This window comes from Venturia canescens, chromosome 1 (genome assembly GCF_019457755.1).
Source record: "Venturia canescens isolate UGA chromosome 1, ASM1945775v1, whole genome shotgun sequence".
NCBI classification, from domain to species: Eukaryota; Metazoa; Arthropoda; class Insecta; order Hymenoptera; family Ichneumonidae; genus Venturia; species Venturia canescens.
Genome location: NC_057421.1, coordinates 12686866 through 12710160, shown reverse-complemented (window position 1 = coordinate 12710160; position 23295 = coordinate 12686866). Strand labels below are relative to the sequence as shown.

Here is a 23295-nt window from a genome sequence, read left to right as displayed (position 1 = left end):
TCTATTTACTGGATGGAGTGAATTATGAAACCTCTCAATAGGTATATTCGTGATCTGACAATGCTTACATTTTGAATCAAGCGGTCCCTTCACGTTGCCTCGGGCTGATCTTCGAACGCAACATCTGCGATTTTTAAGATGCTCGCGTTCGTCGAATTGGTTAGACTGGTTAGTTGAAGAATGTCTGCGTGGGGTGAGAGGACTCGAACTTCCATTCGACAACCCAGAAACCGAGACAGACATTGACATGGACATTGAAGTGGACGCTGAGACAGAAGTCGATATCGAAGCGAGACTTCCAGCGCTATCACAATCGCGAACTTTTCCCTTCCCCTTTGATTTTCCTTTGGGCTTAATGGGACTGCGAAGTGCAGCTGCTACTTCGGCTTCGCTCGAGGTCCCGGTCAGTGTCGATACAGGACTGGTATTCGTCGAGGCAAGCGTTTGAGTTTCGAAACTCGTCAAACTACTGAACGAGGTGTCGTGACCTCGCGCATCGTTTAATCGAACTTGTGGCCTTGGGCAGAGCCCAGAACTCTGTCCTGGACGACTAGTTCCACCTGGATAATCCACGATATCGACACCATGATTTCCTCTCAGATTACCCGAGCCCAATAAAAGTCCAAGCCTCATGTAAAGATCAGACTGTGATGATTTCCTTGTTTTCGAAGACAGCGGCTTGACGCAACCTCCTTCATCATCTGTGAAAGTTCCAGCGACGACATGAGGAGAGAAGGAACAAAACAAATACAAACGGATCGTTAGTCGTGGAAAGTTGGGCTACGAATAATCGTAAATCTCTCAAGACCCAATGTAAAAACAAACTTCATGACTTGCAGCAATTGCATTTTACGACTATTACTAGCAGGTCGTATGTGAATGCCTGCAATTTGTGTATGAAAGTAATCCTTTGCAGTGTTAGGTATAAATATCAATTTACATGTTTCATTACTGTTCAGATATATCACGATGCACGAAATTAGTACACATGTTAAGATGACAATAAAAAAGTAACAAAAACACAGCATCCCTGTGAAACGACGAGAGTAAACAATTTTTTTTCTTCAACATGCTTTAGGCCAACGAGTTTACCTACTTTCACGGTGTTTCTTTAATTTTTTTGTCAATTAACTTATGAGGACCGGAGTTTCCGTAGAGGATAATCGGTTTTTAATTATTATTGAATAGAAGTACATTAAATCTTTTTGTGTTTCAACAACATCGAAGCGCATTCCCTACTTGCTTATTATGAACGGAGAAAGGGATGAGTGGATTCGAGCACTGTGAGTTTTATGTGCTTTTCCGTTTTTCGATGTCCGCATTCTTTCGTACTCATGTGAGTGCTATTAGGGACACCTTCCCGAAAAGCACTTAAAAAGAAAGCGCTCACTAATTTGTTTTTCAACATCTTCATCCCTATATTCGTCCAAATGCGAGAAGTAAAATATTGCAACTTTTGTTTCCTACTCTCTACTATGTTTTGTCGACTAAAATTGGCTCACCTGACGAATAAATATTATTGAGCATGAGAAAATTAAAATTTTTTTCGAACCGAATAGCCGAATCGTGCCTTCCTAATTTTTCGAGTAATTTGCAAATCCTAATTATTGATCAATCCCATTCACGACGGTGCTAAGACTTTTGGATTATTGACGTGATGTGAATTCAGATGTGCAGTTAAATTTTTGTTGGATGCTAAAGCCTTGGTGGTTTGAAAACAATCGTATTGACAAAGTGAGAGAAAAAATACATTAAAAAAAAAAAAAAAACCAAAACACAACACACAAAACAAATGCCACACACGAGTCAAAGAACAACTCCTGCCTGTGACTTTGTTGGAGGGAACAATCAGCTGATTGAGGCCATCGTGAACTTTGACAGAATTTCGAACGAGTCCGTTGTCTATTTTGCTACTGGACGAGTCGATGAGTTGATTCAATCCATCACTCGTACTACCCTGACTCGTACTCCACAGTGATTTGATTTTACCAAGTACGACACCGGGCCATCTTGATTTTCCTTCCCAAGACGATGTCATCCACGCTGTGTGTTCGTGGTGTTAATTTTCACATGTTTTTATTCGATATTTACAAGACTGGCGCCACGAAACTTTGCTTTTTTGTATTGAGCTCGTTCGAACTTTCCATACATTCAAAAAATTAGCGATGAACAGAAGAAAATTTATTTACCTGACAAAGCAGAAGGATTTTCGTTCCCTGTCTGATCGGGAGTTGAGGCCCCTCTCCGTGCAGCTCGCTGAGGTGCGAACGGACCTCTTAATACTTTCGGATTGAGAAAAAATCTCTTGCGCTGGTTCGGTGGGGTTGGACAACCTTCAAATTGATAAAAAAACAAACTGATTAGTTGGGAGCAACAAACTTAAGAAATCCCATATTCGTTCTGGATGTCATAAGCATTACAATTCCTTCTGGTAAAAATGATGTACAACGCAAATGCGAGAGAACGTTAATTGAACACCCTTAAGAGACTCAATAATCAATTCATCGTGGTATATGAGACTTGTTAAGGTAATAACTCACTTTGAGCCATAGCTTGAGCCTTGTGCCGAGCCTGGGAAGTGATGGATTCCGGAAGTACAGGTGGCTTGCTCTTGAGGCCCTTTCCCATCGCTCCCGCCGCTGCGGCCGACGTCACGTTCTCGGTCGAATCCTTCAACTGCAATAAATCATAGTAGATCGTAAATTTTAGCGCGCAAACGTTAATTCCATTTAATTCTACTAGAGTCAGTGAGCATTTCTCATCACTTTCCAGTTACCTTTCTCAAGTAAGAGTATTTTTTGTGCCGACTTCCTATACCATTTTTTAAAATTAATTAATTCACAAAATTTTGCTTCTCGTCGTAGTTTTAACGATTATACTTTTTTTATAGTTCTGACAAAAAAAAAAATATCTTTTCATGAGTTAAGGCGGTCTTTGAATCTCAAAATTTCGATTTTCAAAGTTGTTTCGTAGTACACAAATCCTTGAATTTTATATATTCCTGTATGATTTTAGTTCAGGTAATAGCGACGGCTTTACAAATCGAGACGCTCTTTGATTTTTTGATCTCAGATCAATCAATTTTCCGGAATCGTGGAAATCACGGAGGAAAACAGAGCTAAAACTTCTATTATAGAGTTGAAATACCAATAAATAAACCCTTCAAATTTCAAAAGCCTATGTTTTTTTTCCACGCCACAAAAAAATTGTGTAAAACCCCAAAAAGTCCGGCTGCCACACGGGGTGATCCCCTTAATGAAAAAAATGAAATTTCAAAGAAAAATGTCTCCTGGGTCAATGTTTTTGCTGAGATATTTTGGAACGGAAAGTGATAATTGCTTAGCGGTATTCTGATAATTCTGAAATTCAACTACCCAAGAATCTCGGTTCGGAAACCGTGATCGGGTGAGCTTAACGTCTGGGTCGAACAGTAACGTCATTCAATAAGATCGTAAGAAAATAACAAACAAAAAATACTCTTGAAGAATTCTCTTGAATCTCATTGTCAGTCGTGCGATGAGAGCCGTACGACTGCGCGGTAAAAGGTGTAGACTTATCGTGGGTGGACGAAACACTGGAGAGGCGCGAGAGTATCTTCGCGCATGTTTTTTTCTTTTACGAAAAAAGACTCTCTTTCAAGGGGCGTCTCGAAAGACACTGCGTCCGTTTTGGACTCTTAAGAAACGAAAGGTCGTAACTCTAGTTTCTTCGCACGTGAGGGAAGTTGCGTGGGTTACGCCCTTTTGTTTTTCAATGCTCAACATGTGTACCGTGCGTAGGTGCCATTGGCCGTTTCATTTATACGTTCACGAATGTCTCCAAGTTCTTTCATGATTCGTCTGTGCGTCATCCTCTGTACCGATCTTTACGACACCTTCGACCGTGGTATATTCAGCATTTTTCACTTCCGTGCGTGGAATTATTGGACTGGGGGCCGAGAAATTCGCCGTATAATAAAAATTTGAAATGGGAATACGACGAGCCTTGATTTCGAAAGTGACGATGACAGCATCGCGAGTTTAAGGATCAATTCCATAAGCAGTTACGGAGACGAAGTAGTATTCATTGTTTTTTTTTTGTTTTTTCATACTTTTCGATAAGACTTTTCAATCGGATGAGTCATGCGTAATTTTTATTTTCTGCAAATTTCAGAGAGCCTTTTCGACATTAGAAAGTTTCGAATTATTTTCTCCTCCTTAATAACTCGAACGTAATTTTTTTCCTCCTCGCCGAAACAATGAGAATTTTCGAAGCTACAAAAATATACTATAGTCGTCGGATTTTCGTGGTCAAACAAACGACAATAAATTTTGAAATATCTTGACCGAAGCTTTTAAGAAGACTCGTTATAATAAAATTTAACGAGGGTTAAAAAAAGGGGTATAAAAATACTCACGTGAGGGAGGCGAGGGGGCAGATTGGCTCCCCTCGGGTTGATCCTCGTTCGAGGAGGTCTCGGGCTACCGCATAGAGAATTTATGGAGGAGGGATCGTCGAGCCAGTCATCGTTGGTAGCGAGCATCGATACCGGTTCCGAAGAACAGAAACCGGCGACTTCGTTCTCGTAAGGATACTGGTGATGATCGCGAAGGACCTCGTCGCTAACACCCGTACGTTGAAGACATATCGGGCATGCCTCGCTACGGAATAGACAGGAGTAGCATCGCTCGTGACCACACGAGTCGATGAGTCGACGCTTTTTGCCCTTGTCGAAAGGCATCTCGCAGGACGGACAAGTCGAACCGCCGAGAATCGTCGTCGACTCGACGAGGGCACGAATTTGTGCTAAATCTGTAAAATAAAGACAAAGAAAAAATGTTTATTAAGAGTTTGAAAATCATTGCAAAACGCGTGAGAACATTTTTTCTGGAGAAAAACTTTTTGGTTGAAGACTTTGGAGCCTCAGTGAATTTGCGGTTTTGTTCACCGGAAGTCACTGAAACCACAGTCAGTTGTTTTCTGACCCACACTTGCCGCCAGCAGTTTAAGTTTCCCGATGAATACTTGGGATCAACGATACTGCTGTTGTCCTTTATAAATTTCGTGAGATTTATTCATCAGCCGCCATCGCTTCTACCGGCGCGCCGATTAAAAAATAATCAATAATGAGGTAACACAAAGTTCGATAAGTAGAACACGTGAATTTTTTTTGCTGATCCGTGAAATGATCTTGACCCGGGGCAAAAGGTCACCGGGTCTCGTTTTCTCGTACCTGCGTTCACGGTCCCTCGCATATATCGAACGTATAGCTATGGCTATTTTTTTTATCGCTCATGCCGAAGCGCATACAATTCTCTCACGATATTATCGGGTTCGTGTAATTTATGATTTACGAGCGAATGATGGCAAGCGATCGTTTTCCTATATATAAACTCACGACGAGACGCGAAGCTCGTTTTCATCCGGAGGAGGATGCAAACTCAAGTACGAGACTTGTATTCGATTTGTGAGGATTATTCCCTCGGTGTTTGGACCCGGAAGAGCTCGTGTGCATCCTCGATTATCCTTATCACTAAATCTCGATACTCTCCTGCCATATTATTCTACGTACTGCATCCTCGACGAATAATGGTCAATGCCTCTGGCATATAGTGTCAGGCAATCCTTTGACAATAGAATTGAACGCTTCATTTTCTCATGGCCACATTGATAGGCACGTGCCAGTAACATAAATTTTCAGGACTGAAAAATACCTACTTCCTCCTTATTCGTTAACCGGTTACGCGATCGCGGTCAAATCATTGTGAGTTTCAACCAAAATAACGAATGAACCGAACATATCGTCGAAGCTTAAAATAAATATCTACGAAATCATAACGATGACCTCTCTGAGCATTTTAAGATTCTGTCATTGTTTCTCTATTCGACGATTCCGAAATTTTTTAAATTTCAACTCAATGAAATGTGAATAGGACTTGAATGAAATATAATGGAATTTATTTTCTGGAGCACTTTGATGTTTTATGGTAGTTCATGCACGAAACGATTTACTTTAGAACGTATTGAAATTTACACAGAGTTTCAGTCGACTGACACGCATGTCAAATTGTAAAGGGTTTGTCTTATTGGTTATTGAGATAAACGTGTTTGAATAAGAAGAAAAATACACAGGTTTACAAGGACTTTGCGTAAAAAATCTTTCATCTTTCCATATAACGAACGAACTCTCTTACGAAGTTTATGAAAAGGTATACACAATAACAATGAAGTATATAACGAAGATCTGGGAAAAATTTCGAGACAATTGTCTTACTAGTAATAAAGATATATTACGTTAAAGATTAAGCGAAATCGATAATGAGCACTCGTATAACCTCACATTTGCTTATTTCGGGATTTTTTTTCTTCTTGGCTTGGTCCATTCCTGTCACTGCCTTTTGTCTTTTTATTAATACTTTTTTCTTGATCCGTTTCCTTTGTGATTTCCCTTTGCACTCTCAAAAGTGATTTTCTACATAAAACCTATAGTATTATTGCCAGGGACGAATGAAATTTGGGGTTCAGTCAGTGATGGATCCCCAATTAATTTATGGCTCGTAATTTCATTCGCCGAAGGATAAGTTAAAAAAATTTATTTACAATTCCGAATTGATCTGGCATTAATTTAAAGTGATTATATATCTTCAATTAGGGAATAAAAATCGATGCAGTTTAGACACCTATAAAATACGATTCTTCCGGGATGATCGACCTTAAAAGAAAATTGAAAAATGTGTGGAAATTCTGTTTGAAACTGTTATTTTCTCGTGCGAACATTGCACCCTTTGATGTTCGAATCGTTTCCAAATGAATGATGAAGCAAAGAAATTATCGTTGCTTTATAGACGGTATAAACAAATCGAAAGAAATGTCCACGACGTTCATGGAAATATCGAAAGGCAAGCGTGCATTTTAGCACGAAGTAGATCGTTCTGTATAGTCTGGAAGCACAAAAAGAGGCGCCAGTAGTTCACGCTGGATCGAAATGATTCTAGAAAGTGAGGTCAAGAGAAGAGACGAGTGGATTTACACACGCGAGGATCGAGAGAAGTGTCTTGGAGGATCGTGAGTGTGCACGGGAGAGGAAATGGTATGCCTACATGTTTTAATATCGATAACGAGTGTAACGACTACGAGGAATGTGAGCCCATGGACTCGATGCATGCAATTGAAACTTCAGTCCTGTAAGCTCTCGCCAACAGCTAGAAAATCACCTTGAATATTCCACTAATTGAATCCCAGTTGACTGCATCGACAGATAAACGTAAACTTAGCAAGCAGATCGATAAAATTCATTGGTTAAAAAAAAAGTCCTTAAAAATACGAAGAAAAGCGAGTAATCTATTGATCATTGCTGCTTCACAGATATTTTAATAAAGTTCCAATTATTTTGTTTGTGAAAAATATCTACACAATTTTGAATAACGATACATTCGAATTTCAGCTTCGATGATATTTTCGAAATGCTTCACACCACGTTTAACATAATTTCGAATAAAAAACAAAGAAAAAAAAAACAAATTAAAGAGGGCGTTAAATTTAATGACCCAATAATAGTGCATCGGAAGTGTGAGTGTTAACGTGTAAAATTATCGATAAACTTTGATGCTGCACCGAAGAAAATAAACACTAGGAATCATCGTATTATGTTTAAATATGGAGAATCCCATCTTACTATTATAGTATTACGAATGCTTGTAGAAACTCGTGAAAACCATTTAATTTGCCGAGAGTCTGAAGCGTCGACTCGTCCAGTGAACAGCGATGAAACACAAACGATGTTAATAGCGCACTGTCGACCAAGAAATGGGATAATGGTGCAAATAAAGAGTCGAAGACTTTTCTTTCTCCACACATACACAGATATACTTTTCAGACTACGAAGTCGAGACTACAATCGATACGAAGCTAGAAGTTAGTTTGTGATCAACGATAAATATTTTAATCAATGTTACGTGATATTGATTCGTCGTTACGATAAGTATTTATTTTTCGTCGTCAAATAAGCTTGAAATAATGAAGATATTTCTGATGAAATAAATTTATGTTGTCTCCTCTCGTTTCTGCCTCATTTTTACTGAATTTTTCTCCACAAAAGCTAAAATGACAGTATAAGCCAACTACGATTCGGATCGAAGCACAGTCCACTTTGAAAGAATCGACAGAGCTCACCCACCTTACAATATTCGGGTGGTGAATAATCCGGAATTCCTATATCGTATTTTCCCTCGCATGGGCAAGAACTCCTTCCTTTCAATCGTTCATATCGTAGAGTAATCGGAATGAGGCTGATCAGATGAGGGAAAAAATAAAAGACGATGGAGGATTCGGGTCATGCGACCTCATCCAGGTAAGTCCAAATCAACAGCTCACGCAAGTAGGCAGGTGCAACAACTCTTGTGAGTCTCTGACCGTGGTTAGGTTACCGTAAGAGCTGGGTCAACGCACTCATCTCGACCTCGCTTCCTCGCGATATTATACCTTTTACCGATCCTACATAAACTCGTACACTCCTTATAAACACGCGTCTTACCGTCTTGTTTCATTTCTTCTTAATCCTCGAGATCACCGAGTCTCCACCAAGTTTGGGAAGTTGCTACAACATGGAAGACGTCGATAAACAAATGAATCAACGTCGATAAAGCAAATGAAGATTTGACCTGTGCTGTGAGAGTTTTCGGTACTAATTTAACCCTTGACGAAGCACACTGAGAAAAAAAATGGTCGAGTCAATAGATTGATGTTATTGGAAGAGTTTTCTGGATTTGACTGCAATGTTTTCGGGGAGAACGAATCTGCAGTTCGATCCAAAATCATTTTATTCGTTTTATCATTTTTAACCTTGTGATGATCACATATTTCATTGGCACCCCGTAATGCCACATTTCGTTGTCCCAATGACTTTTTTTCCTCTGTGCATGAGCAGAAGCCGGAAGAATTGTGTAAAATTCGAAGGAAACCGTTATCGACGACGCGTTGTTTGCACGATGACGATGACAGTCGGAAAACGCAGACAATAATTAATGGAAGGCAGTGGAGTCTATAAAGTGACTAGAAACGAATGAATTAACAAAAAACAATGCTTTTGGAGGTGGGACAAACAAATTATTATTTCACGAGCTAAAACTCGAGAACAGCAAAGACAGTCTTAAAATTCATTCTCCTTAACGACCGAGATAACACCAAGCTCAGTTTCTTGGAGGTTTCACTTGAGTCATTAGACATTGGAACACGAGTGTAAAAACGAGGGCCAACCATCCACTGAAATCGTTTGAATCTCTTCTTAGACGATGAACATAATTCATTCGTTGGCACTGCTAATGAACATTGGCTCTATTGAATGAAATTTCAATTACGAGTTCCTCCACGAAATCCAAGTCTGTTGGAATTCAGAAAATTTTCTGAGCCAATTACAAGAAACATTTCATGAAATCAAAAGATTTCATTCTTTTGACTGGATGAAAAAATGATTGACGCGAACCATCAGCACGAGAGAAAGATTCGGATAATTTTCGTAGTAACAATCCCTCTTCTTCCAATCCAAGGCACAATAAAAATCTTCGATTCACATCTCAATTTAACAAAGATCGTAGTAACGATCAAGATTACAGTCAAGATTACAAATCTATATTACATTACTCTATATACGTGTATACAAAGATATATCTATAAAATAATAAAATCGAAGAGTGAAATCGAAGAGCGGTGAGTGAGCAAGAGCTGATTCTCGTGCAAGGATGAAACCTTTATTACACCATGGAATATATCCTCAATTCCGCAGCTGTAAGATGGAGAGCCTGCTCTCACATACTGGCTCGAATCTTGGCCGGTAGATCGTTAGGAAACGCCTCTACGATGTTTCTTCATCCATATTAACAGTACATATGTACACACACATTATATACACGTGAGTATGTGTAAGAATTTTTTTGCCAACATTGAGCTTTTGCGAGAGTCTTATCGCCACAAGAGTCCAGCAGACTAAGAATTATACATAGGCACTTCAGCTCGATCTACCGAGACGTAGAACCTCGTTAAATCGCCAGCTATGTATGGGTGTTACGTTGCAAATTTTCTTAGTGAATAGTTCACCGGGATGTGGTGTAGACGCGGATAAAATATCGCTGGGGTGCCGCCCATAGTTGAGCCGGACTGAACCAACACACTTATCCTCAAGAGCTAAGTATTTGTTGCAACCTCGAGGTGATCCAGCCCAGCGCAGTGAATAAAGCATGAAATAATAGCGCGAAAGGTTCGTCAGTTCTTTTCCGTTCTCCACTGCCAACATGTGAGCCAGAAGAAGACATTTTTCCGTGGATTTTGCTCCGCTTCTCAGCAAACTCGTTGCCAATCATTACACCGAAGTGGCTGACAGGTAGCGCGATGTGCGCGAGCTTTACGTACATTTGTAAATCTCTTGTATACGCGTTTCTCGTTGCTGTACAGAGAACACACAAATTACGAGCGGCCAGTTGACCCAATTCCGCGAGATAACGAGAGCTCCGCAACGACCAAATGAACCGTCCGAACAGGACACAAGATTCAGGATACGAATTACCTTGGAACGAAAGTTTTTCTAAGTGCCAATTCGTCTGGCTGGGTCGCGGGCACGTGTCGTTACTTCGATTTCTAAAATTTCGACAATTATTCTGACAGTAATTAGGCCTGCGGGAAAAACTACACCTCACCGGAAAGCTAGCAAAGCACGACGCTGAAGTTTGCGACGTTGGAGTCCAACGAAACGAACGAAAAAAAAACATTCGCAATTCACCATTTTTTCATTTCACGAAGTATCGATGCAGCTTGAAAAACCACACCCACAGCTGGGTGTCGCACAAGATTTTCATTTCTCCATAATCGAAGTCAAGAGTCGAGCATTATGAAGGGCAAGCTGGTACGAGACTGTGGCAATCAATTTTCACAGTTTTAATAACTCATTAGAAAGTCCGGGCGATCAAAGTCAGAGAGATTTTATATGGACGAACGATGGGCTCCCTTGGAATCTGACAATTAAAAAATAGCGTTTCTTCAGAAGGGGCCTCGGAAGATGGACACACAATACGAGTGGCCCTGTTTTCACCGACAGTTCGCTCGTGAACTATAGAGGAATCGAGCGGCACAACAGAGGACCGACATTTAAGATCCGACGAGTCACGCTGTAATAATAATCGTTATTACGACCTCGGGAATTATTTTGGGACAGAAAGGTGAGAGGATAGGGGGGGATATGTAAGAGAAAGTATCCAGACGCAATGTGAGCGAGTTTCACTCGAAGCCTCGAGTGTCTTGTAGTATTTAAATCGCGATAGGTCGCGAGAGTGGACCAATATCTCGTTGAGGTTCATTGAGATGAAAAGGAATGATAAAACTCCGATGCCAAATTTTACTGCCGTCTGGCGAGGCTTGATGTGCGTTGAGGTTGCTTTTAAAGCCGACGACAAACCTTCGGAAATTGAGTTTTAAGGGGGAAGGTCGGAAGGATGATCACATTTAAAATTCATCTTAATCAGATGCGATTAACACATTTGACCTATGAATAAAGAAAAAGGATTCGACGTCGATTCCAGTAACTGATGATGCAAGAAACGATCGCTCGTTAATCAAAAGTCGAATGTTTTTCAATTCGCTTGTAGCCTCCCCCGGAGATCAACGAATTAACAAAATCGGGGGCAAACCTTCTTCCTAAGTCAGATGGGATTTGGTTAAACAAATTCGAAAAACAAGCCATTCAAATGATTAACTTTCGAACTGTATCAGAGTCAATCCCGTCGACGATGCAAAACACATTTCGAAATGATTTAAACGAATTTTCCAAAAATGTTTTACTATCTGTAATTTCGAAATTGCACTACACTTATGCACTTTGAAATTATTTCGTAATTAAATCTCCACGTAAAACAGCTCGGCTGATCAGGAATAGTTATAATTCCAAAAAATCGATATTAAAAAATGTCTAAAGGCCTGTTGGATGGTACAAAGTTTGAAGATGACATGTTTTTCAAAAGGAGTCTTCTCACGTGATCTAATTCTTCGAAGCACCTTTTACAAGGGTAATATGGTCGTACAAGGTTAAGAACAGAATTTTATTTTCCTGAATGTACTCTACTTTATGGTCAGTTTTACTCGATAAATCGGTTGAAATTCTATCCATTTACATTTTATGGATTTTTTCAATGTATCTCGGGGATTAATTACTACAGTGTTTACGTGTTATGTGTTATGGACCAAAGAGGACATTCGGTCTAGAGGCGCGAGAGCTTTCCTGGCCACGTTTACTTAGTCTCAGCGCGATAAGGTGGTTGTACTGGTGTGTGTATTCGCGGGAGCGGTACAGACGTTTTACGTTGCTGCTGCGGCACATCGGACAGATAAGGTTGCGCCGATAAGCGCTCGCGACCGGTATCACGTCGCGCTACGTAGTCAGGATTAAAATCTTGGCCTCGAGACTCGCGGGCCGAGCTTAAGAATAAGGTAGAAAGAGGCCTGCGTGGAATAACCCAACGTTACTCGTTTTCTTCATCTCTCTTCTTCCGCATGTAATCCATTGGATTTTATCATATTTTTTATTAATCTCATTCGCACAACAGTTAACTTCGTATCCGAGTGAATGCGTTTCTTTTCATTCTTCAAACACTAATGTTTTCACCTACATTCGTCATCCGGATGGAAACTCAACACCGAGAACGTAAGAGGCAATTATAAACGTTGGCTTCGTCAATAAAATATCTCGACTATTGAGAATTTCTAATAAAATCAATTTTTATTACCAACCATCCCTTCGGTGGACGGAAAGTCTTCAAGCCGTTTAAAAGTCTGACTGGAAGTGTTTCATCCTGAATAAAGAATTTATAAAAACTTGGTCGTTTACGGCGAGCCGTTAAATCTGAATATGGATATTTTTATTATTAATGAAATATAGATAATGCACATTTAATGCACGCTCATGCTATACGATTCCACCTCGATGTGAAAATGACGGCGCCTCCAAGGATTCCCTTCTAATGCTATTTCTGCGCGCGATCTCTACTCGTATCGGCCCATGACTCACTCCGTATCTCAATAATATGTTTTTTTTTCTTTTCTTTTTCCTACATTCTCGGCACATAATACCACTACGCAGAGTCTATAGCGTTGAGTTGTACCTCTGGCTCTACATACGTGCAGCTACACGGAAAGTGGCGACGCGACGTGTAAATATAGCTGAATGACATCGCCGGCGCCGAGATACGAAAATACGCGTTTTCGAAAATATTTCCTTCTCATTCCGATGATTGCTGATAAAACTTGAAACTATGTAGGCAATCTTCTGTCATATTTTTCTTCTATCTCCCTCGCGTCCATGGAAAATATCAGGTGCATTCGTGCACTGGTAATTTTCACGCTCCTATTATTTGTATCTTCGATAAAAAAATTCGACGTCGATCGCTGTTTGTAATAAAAAAATCTGGGCGAAGAAAAAGTTTATTGGAAGTCGTGGCATCACGTTTTTCAGCCGAGATTCCCTCGATTTTCGATAACGAAAACGACGCTGAGGTTTCGTCTTTCAAAATTATGTAAACTGAACGAATTTTCCATAATCGTGATAACTTTCTACCGTTCTACCATGATTATTTGAATTATTTAAAGACGTTACGTAATTTTCTCGGTAACGTAACATCGAAAAAATACGGATTTGCATGAAAATAAGAATCGTAACGTTGCAAGGATCGCAAGGAAGAGTTAGGTGCACGGGATGGCGCCTAACGCGGAAATCTTGGCGTCTGTTTCCAACGAACTTATACACGAGTACTTTGGTAGAACGTTGATCACGAACTCTGGCAGGTATAAGCTTCGAAGCTTACAGAGAACCGCAACGAATCTCTATATATGCATGTATGTATAGGCTGTGGGTTCCCATCACGAATAAAGAGATAGAAAGAGAGAAAAAGAAAGAAAAGCTGAGCTACAATCGGTCCGAAGAGATTTGCTGGAAGGTGGTAAGGCAAAGGGCGCGCGAAAAGACCAGCCCTATCTTTGTGAATCGTGACGTCTTGACTGGGACTTACGACTCGCGAGGTTCGATCGTATACAACACTATTTATAGCGAATGTACGATTCTCGAGACGTAACGAACGACGAAAAATAACCGAATGACACGTTAATTTTCTTGTTATATCTTCCTGGGTTGATTTTAGTGAAATTATATCAAATTAATCAAAAGCTATCTGGGACGAAAAAGCACGTCGTGGGTCCAGTAACAATTAGGTTGTTTCAACATTTAAGTTCTTATATGCACTTGCAGCGGGCGAAAAAACGTGGTTTTTTTTTTATTTCTTTTCGACAAGAGAATAAATGTTTATTAAAAAACTGTGAACGAAATTCACTAGTACGTATGTTCGTGTACTTGTACAATTTTTTCATAAAAAAATTTCTCAAAATGGCGCAACTCCAGTTGTGTTACAACAGCACCTTTTTTCGAGCATCAGTTGCGGTGGACGTGATAACTAAAAAACTATTAATCCCATCCATACCAAATTTATATACCACTTATTTATTATAATAATAGCTTGGGCCTGGAGGAAGGATTTGTAAAAAGTTTGATTGGAAAAAAATGGCGATTGTTTTAACCAAAAATTCATTTTTTGAGGTGCTAATTTTCGGTTTCCTTTCGAAATCCTTCGACCAGGTCCTAGCTATTATTATGATAAATAAGTGGTGTAAATTTGGTATGGATCGGATTAAGAGTTTTTTAGTAATCGTGTCCACCGCAAAGGTGTTTTTAAAAACAATGACAATTCTGAGATAATCGCGTTTAACGATTCAAGTATCAGACGACCGCGCGCACCGGGCGGTCGGTTGAAATACCCACATCTACGAATCTAATGCTCCGATCTTTATGAAATTTGGCGAGAATATTCTTCAGACATTCTACTTGAAGAACAACTAATAAAAAAAAATTCGATTTTTCCGCCCATCACGAGTGTACATGAGCCCTTAAAGTCTGAACTCCATTACTGGCTCTTGCGAGAGGTTTTAGATGAGGCACTGTTTGAAGGATTACTTGGACGGGAAGATCACTTGAAACCCTAATGGGACAACGACTGGCTGCGCTATGAGGAAAATTAAAGAGAGACACAGCGGAGTATGTTAATCGAGACAAAGACCTGTGCTTTCATCCACTTGCGGACTAGACAATGGCTCCATTGTATCTGATCTACTTTGATAGGAAAATATGCGCATTTTTCCAAGTGCGCTCGTGAATTGAATAATCGACGGAGAGTTACTGAGCTTGCTCGAAATGGTAATAAACAATATCGGTACGATTCTTTTCAATAAAGATTTTTTCGCTTGATTCGTCGAAACGACAGCGACCGTGTCGCTCGTAAGAAAATAACGGAAGATGATCGTTATGACGAAACTCCTCGATATTGTGCTAATTATCTTTTCAACCCCGAGGCGAATCCGATTGAATCTTTAGTGATTGCTTTTCACGAGGAAACTCGTGGTTACATTATCATTTATTCGATTAACCGAGAAAAATGCTCGCTTTGTATCTTCCGCTTGGCTGGACCAATAACCGTGGTTTCACCTGCACCGCACTCAACCGTTAATTGTACGATTCACTCAGATGCAAGTTTGTGCAATACGAGCGCAACGGTCCGATCCGGCGATCTATCATTTTCTCAGTCGTAATAAAAGCCGCACGGCGAAATCGTATCGATGTATTGGCTCGAGTGTTTATAAAAGAGATATTACGATGCACCGTGCACGAGAGCCTGGGCCGCTTTCACAACCGCATCCGTTCGTTATCGCAGCTCGTAAGTCAAGCTCGATTAAAATTGACGGGCGCCACGTGAAAGTCCGCATGAAAGATAAACCTCCAAAGAGTTCGTGCAGCACACTATCATCTATTTATATTACACACGAATCCAAAATAAAGTAGGTACACCGATAAAATATCTTTGAAAATATATTTCATCATTCATCGATGATTTCTCAATGGAAAGAGCACAACTGTGAGTCCTCCAATCAAGTATGATCAGGGCTGTAAAAATGTAAGGAATAAATGTTTTCAATTTAATGCGACAAAAAAAACTGCGATCAATTCGAACTGTCGTGAAACTGATGACAGATTTGATAGCCGTTGAAGCCGGGGACGAGTGCCGCGGTTAGGGTCAATATGTAGAAATGAATTAGTCTTTCTGAGAATCGAATCGCAAGAATGAAGTCCTAAGAGATAAGAATTTTGCGGGATGAAAGGGTCAATGAATATTGACGCACGGTCGAGAATCGTTGATCATTCGAAAATCGTCACTTGCCATACGAAGTTTCTCCTCCCGCAAAGGTCTCAATCGAAGTCGAGGCTTCTGCAGAGTCATCAAACGTCGAACACTTGAAATGTATATCGCGGGGCCCACGCAATCGAATGGAGTCGGATTTAATCCCGACGAGACTACTCGGCGCGACGGACAGAGTCGGAGTTTGTACGTCAGATGAACAGGCTAACTGTTCATGTATTATTCTCAGATCGTATATCGTGTGCATATGTACAGAGTACGTCGAAAGTCAGATGGAAAGTTCGACGATCGGGGGACTAGGAAGATCGCGAAATCGTAAAGGAAAAAATTCGGAGCTTTTTACTCTCCGCTCGATCGATATTGGAGCGATTCGATATCCCCAATTAATTACAAACCCGACGACCGTGGAATGGGAATTGAGAGTGTTGAAAAATCTTTCTCTTTGAAACTTTCGTACCCGCATCGACGTATTGGAACTTCGAAGTGACTTTTAGACCTCCTTGTATAGCGACACGTCAATCCCACGAGAAATTCCAATCCCGCTGTTTTCATAAACCCTTTTGACTCGTAACGATCTATATGTATTCCGTGCACGAATGATACGAATGAATTCCTTCACTGTTCTCTCATATACTCGAGTAACGAGTGCGATTGGCCAACGAAAGCTCGCGTACCTCGTACCAGTATATCTGCATACATTTTCTGTGTATATTGTAAACACGTATAAAGTGCACAAGAGGCGTCCAAAGAGTTATATCTTTTGATTCGAGTGGCCCGCGGCTTGCGTGACGAATACCCATTAATACGCGCATGCGTATGAGACACTTGAAGCGTGGGGAGGGCTTGAAAAAGGATCACAAAAACATGAACGTGTGATGTCAGAATTTTTCTAAATATTTTTCGTTCTCCAAAGGTCAGTGAGGAATTTTGCAATCTTTGCAGGCTTCAAACCGCAATATTTCTTGAAAATACACTTTAGTTCTAATCGTTTTTATGCTTTCCAAGAATAAAGTGACGCAATCGAAAGCGAAATGGGTCTGAATGGAACTTTTTTCGGTCTAAACATTTTTTAATGCCGGTTGTGTCTTTTTCTTCATATTTAAATACGTTTATCGCAATAAACAATAATACAAACTCTTTAAAATTCGATATGTGTGTGTCAGTCGACTACCCATTTAAAGTCGGTGTAAATTTCAAGACGTTCTTAAAAAATCGTCTCGTGCATGAACTGCCTTAAAACTAACGCCGTAATAACGATCGTATTCGTATCTCGACAATAAATGCAATAACATTTAGAGATATTTCAAATAAAATGTGCCACAAGTGTTTTAACGATAAGCACGTAGTCTAATGAAACAATTGAGCTCTATCATTAAGTTGTAATGATATTTTCAACGCTCGTACGGAAACTTTCTTCCACTGGGAGCCCAGGTTTTGTTGAAATTCCAATGACATCAATTGCTGTGATTAACGGTGGCAAGACTATATTTAACGGACATTAAGTGAGCTAAGAAGCATTACAACGGCAATTCAACCATCGGTAATATGAAAAAAACACACACACACACACACACATACTCAAACTCAATTACACAGAGAATACTGCTGCTAAATAAAGTGTCGATTTGGCAGGTATAAAAAAGTATGGCTTTAAGTCCGTTGGCACAAAACGAATGTAGCAAATACCTCCATTCAATCTTTCATGTGATCACTCGCGGTGGCTTTCCTCGTATACCACGAAGCGGAGAGGCTTGCACGTCTCTTCGTTAACAGGACAAAATAAGAAAGATAGCGAAAGTTCACTCTCGGCTAATGAATTGAATTAACACGAGACGCTGTCCAAGCAACATATACGAGCTTCGCAGCCTCTCCTTTACAAGTTACATGCATCAATATATGCTCGTATGAGGCATTCCAACCTATTCGACAATAGTGAAAGTTGCTTATTAATTTCAAGAATTCTTCAAATCCATGGCCGCACAATCCCCACTCAAAATCTCCTGTGAAACACTTTTGTGACAGCAGTGATTGATTTCTAAAAAAAAAAAAATCATTTCCATTCGCATCAATTGAAGATACTGAATATTCTCCCGCACTTTTTTCAGGTAAAAAAAAGTACATGCATTCATCGATTACTTTTAAAAAACAAGGGAGCCAATGAGATGATTTCGAATCGCTTATTCATAGAAGCTTTAAAAGGAACATTTATAAATAAGACGGAGAGCATAAAAAACCTCAAGTTTTAGGCGACAGAAGATTTTCACGTGCCAGAAATCTTTATTTTTACGCGATCCCGATTCGAAGCAAGCCCAATGATTTATCTGTCCTCGATCAAAAGTTCACGCTTGAAATAGAATCTATCGGTTTTGCGTCAGTGTCTATCTCTGTCAAACAGGTGTCAAGTGGCATCGACATTTGTACTTTTTCCGAGTCTCGAATCCTTCTGTACAGTGAATCGAGTTTGATATTTTCTTCCAACGAAATTCTTTTATCGAAGTTGTCTGTCCTATTCATGGACAATTCGTTTTTCATTCGAGGCCTTCAACAATGAAAACTTTTCTCTCGATTGTCCGAAAACTGTCAGTCATTGGTCAGTTAGTCAAAAAAGTAATCACAAAATGAAATCTCATAGTTGAATTATTCTTATTCACATTCTCATTTTGGATGGAAGCCAAATAAAATTTTTTCAATCAACCTTTTTATCGGACCCTTTGAAAAATTGGTGCCCCAGTTTTGGAGCTTCTTCAGAAAGACTCCATCAATAGCATGTGAAGTAAAACACCGGAAAAGTATTAGCCAGCTGTGTGTGAATGGAATAAGACTGACAAATCGTAGGTCAACTTCACGCTGTATTTGCTTCGACCAGGATCGGCGTCCGCTCGAGTCCGCACTTGCCTCTAAAGCCAGATGTTTTTCAGGCGAAACGAGAGCTAGAGACAGGCCTCGACGAAGAAGCGTTATTTCACACGGTTGGCGAGAAAATATCCGTTCAAAATCCCATATGGCCCTAAGCCAAAAAAATATTTTCGATGCACCCGGTTGCCCAGCAGGCTAGCAGCAAGGACTGAGTGATTCAGCGTCGGAACTGCGTGGGCCCACAGCCAAATAATAACGACCAGCCCCCTGCTGAGCTGAAAACTTTCCTTGACCCGGTGCACCGCCGGGCCCGCCTTTTAGGGCCCTGATTCTGTATGGTTGTACTAAAACGCTAACAGAAAACATGCTCGTGGACCTGTTTACGCATCTACGAGTCTGTAATGGTGTGAAGAGCTCGTAAATAAGATGCTCCTAAATGTACGAAAGGGAAGTTATTACACGTGCATTTACAAATTGATCGACACTGAGTAAAATGCTTATTTTCTATAAAAATTTCCATTTACATTTTTCATGGTAAATCGAGTGTTTTGCTACTACATAAATTCAGATACTCGGAGTCATTCGATTGGATGTTATCTCGAAATGTAGCAACGAAGATTTTCTTCATTGCTCTTCAACATCCGCAGGAAAGTGCAGAGAAAACACGGATCCTGAGGAACCCAGCGTTTCTGTGCTTCAAACGATTTCCCAGAAGGCCCGTTTTATCCCACGTATATACGGACATAAAACAAACGCTTCCTAGGGTTTCCACGTCTACCAAACGATGCCATGCCCTTCATTCCTCTTTCGAGGTATATCCTAAGGTTTCGCTCTGGCTTGGGTCGAGCTGGCAGGCAGAATTTCAAGACGGGAGTACCTGTTGCTCACCTTGTACGTGGGACAGCCTATGACTGTAGTCAGAGGGAACTAGTTTACACAGGTAGAGCATATTTTACGCTCGAATATACGTGCAAGAGAAGAAACGAGAGGGAAAAGGTTTACCGTCGCCATTATTCCCTCGAGTTCTCGACAGAGTCCTTGCTCGCCTCAACCAACGAGCCCAAAGTGTCTGGTTTGAGTCCATTCTTGAGAAATATCGCGATTGAAGGATATTCTCTTTTTCTGTCTCTCCCAGAACAAAGAAATTTGCTCCGATCACGGTACGAGTATTATTTTTCAACCTCGCTTCTGCCATTCATTAATTTACACACGTACACAGCCGGAGTCTTTAATTTTTTAATGGGTTCGTTATTCAAATGATCAATTTTTATTAATTCTTTTATCACGGTGACATAGTTAGAATATTTTGGGGAAGGATTTCATTGGAAAGCAGCACTACAGAGTTCTTTTCCTTGTCTCGCTTTTTTCGTCGATAAAAATTGCCCAAAGAAGGAAGAAATTTGAATTTGATTTTGTACGAGATTGATGCACGACATCGTGTTAGCTTCTGGAGAAACATCGATTTATGTCTCGCGTCTCCGTGAACGTCAAATTATCTTGACAGATAAAAAAAAAACAAAAAAAAGAAAACAACAAAAAATGTCAACTCTCGAGATGGCTAAAGAGAACTCTCGTGACGAATCACTACTTTCGATCAGCTTTCACCGATTCAAAACGCCAGGTAATCCATGTCAATTTATCGCAAAAGTAGAGAAAAGTACGGGCGACGGGGAAGAAGAGAAAGAAAGAGGGACAGAAATATATTTATACGTGTATATTTACAAATCCCCAAACGACTCCTGAGCTCATCGGCATCGATGAGAGAGACCCGAACGAATGTATTACGCGAGCGTGGAACGAAGGGATAAGGGAGGGGGCTCAGTGAATCACGATTCTTGAACGAATCGATTTGCCACGAATCGTGATGAGAGCCCAACAAGAATCGCGTTCAGCCGCGAAGGCTAATTTTATTTCTTCATCATAATTGCCTATGACCGTCAGAATTCGCGTGGGCTCGTTCAATCGTTCAAACTGATCAGACGCACTTTTACGCCGCCCGAATATCACGGACGTCTTATGAAATGCATTCGTCAACAAGATTAATCTTTTCAACAAGATAATTACAAACATTCGAATGAATCCGAGTTCAGAATGATACAGCAACGGATTGGAGGTAATTTTAAAATGATTCGAGTTAAATTATAAAACTATCGACGAAAGTGTTGTAGGCAGTTTTTGTTCGTTACACTTTTCCTCGATAACTGCGAATTTCGGTGAGAAAAAAATGGTTTGTTTCGATGTCAGAAACAGTACAATATCCATTGGCCACAACGCTTGAAATTGCGATTTTCGCACGATGTCCGATCCCGTTGGAGGTGAACGAATCATCAGGTATTCGATTTCCAACGATTTCTTCGTTCCGTTTGAAATAATCGGGATGCGATATATCCCGGTGATCGAGACAGTGAGAAAATCACGGCGTCTCCAATTGAATGGATTCTGAATCAGTGAAAAGAAACTACGTGAGGAACCGGTCTCCAGAGGCCGAGCAGGCGCTCATTCTCAATGGATAGAACGAAAAATTCTCACGGAGTTTATGACGACGAGGTTGCCCACTCAAAGCCTCGCGGTCACTTTTCTCGTGCACAATGTTTGGGTTATTATCTAAATTAGTCTCGTGTATCCCGCTCGTCTGACCGAGTTATGCAATCAAATCGAGCGATAGCGTCTCCGTCACATTCACGAACATGCTGACCGAGATTTTCAAGAAACTTGTTTTAATGAGTAGAGAATTAAAAATCAGCTGATAATGACGTCACTTGGAAAAAAAATGATAGAAAACGTTCGTTTGCTGGCTTTCTAATGAGTTCTCTCGTACGACTTTCCGGTAACGGAAGTTGTGAAAACTAGACTCATTCGTGTGGCTAAATTATTCATATTTTCTAATTAGTGGAAAAGGCTCAAATTTTTTTACAAAATTAATTAATTCTATGAGCTTTATCTGAATAACAAATTTCCCACTGGGCCATACAGTTCCAGTACGTTTACAGAGTACTTCCGGAAAGTCCAAAGGACTAGCGTGAGAAAAAAAAATATTGATGAATGCCAATTAATAATGATCCACGTGGTAGAAATACGGCCTATTTTTCTGAATTTTTTCCCAGAGGCTCGTCAATTTTACAATGTGAGATGGAAACTTTGACGGAAGTAAAAAAAAAAATTGAATAGATTTATGTCTTTGTTGCCGTGTCGTTTTCACAGTCTTCGATCACGAACGTGACGAAATTTCTATTTCCCGTTTGTCAGTCGTCAATGGCAGAACGAACAGGTGTACCAGCCAAGTATAAATGTATACGAGTCAAAACAATTTTCCTTATTTCTTCCAATATATTATTTATATTTGACCGCAACTTTCTCTTCTCATGCATCAGAGCTACAACGACTCCTCGCCATGTGATTTCGTAAAGATTTTCTATTGCACGTGAAACTGAATAAATGTTGATCAACCGTTTTTTACGAATAATATGAGGGACGATACGGGGGGAAGGGGGCAATAAAAAATGACAAAAGATTTTATGACCGAATCATATTTTAAAAGTATTGCATCGTAACCTCAAAACTGGAAGCATAGTTTGACCGTTAATGCCCTCCAACCCATTGTCATTTTTAATGGGTGGGCTCTCATTTTTTTACACTCACACATTCAATCCTTTTCCCGACTTTTCCCCAAACAAAAACGCCTCTAATTGTACTTAATTCTCTCACGGTGTCATTCACTCGCAAGACTAATAGTCAGTTTTATTTTCCAAAGGTATGCACGGCGAACGATCCTCAAAACAATCCTGGGAACACGGAAAACGCAGAATTGAGAAATTCTATTCAGGTAACCGCCACGTCAACGCGATAAAGTTTTATCAAATGTAAAAAGTATTCCATTAGTAATGATCTATAATGACGCAAGTCTTGTAAGTTTAGCTAACTTTTACCACCAACATCATAACTCTATAAAAACATTTAAAAAAAAAACAATAATTCGATCCTTCAAGCTTCGAATGTCGTAGATAATTGTCATAACTGAACTTACAGTATTTTTTATTTATCTTTTCTAAATACCCCTCGCCCCATGCTAAAAAATGTAAACGAATATGCGATTCCAGAAAGTTTGCTATAAAAATCGTAGATAATTGAAACACAAAATATTTCAGTGCGATTGGAGTTCGATTAATGAGCATTCTGGAAAAAA

At 40.0% G+C, this 23295-nt stretch overlaps 1 protein-coding gene across 2 annotated transcripts in view; it reads right to left on the bottom strand.

The window, feature by feature from the left end:
• rols (rolling pebbles) overlaps positions 1-23295 on the bottom strand; it is a 62003-nt gene that overhangs the window by 4940 nt on the left and 33768 nt on the right. For both annotated transcript variants that reach the window (XM_043434094.1, XM_043434102.1), the window contains 5 exons: positions 4397-4791; positions 2541-2676; positions 2190-2333; positions 1825-2043; positions 69-701 (listed from right to left, as the gene is read on the bottom strand). In XM_043434094.1, the coding sequence (XP_043290029.1) occupies positions 69-701; positions 1825-2043; positions 2190-2333; positions 2541-2676; positions 4397-4791 (1527 nt within the window). The remainder of the gene's footprint in view (positions 1-68; positions 702-1824; positions 2044-2189; positions 2334-2540; positions 2677-4396; positions 4792-23295) is intronic.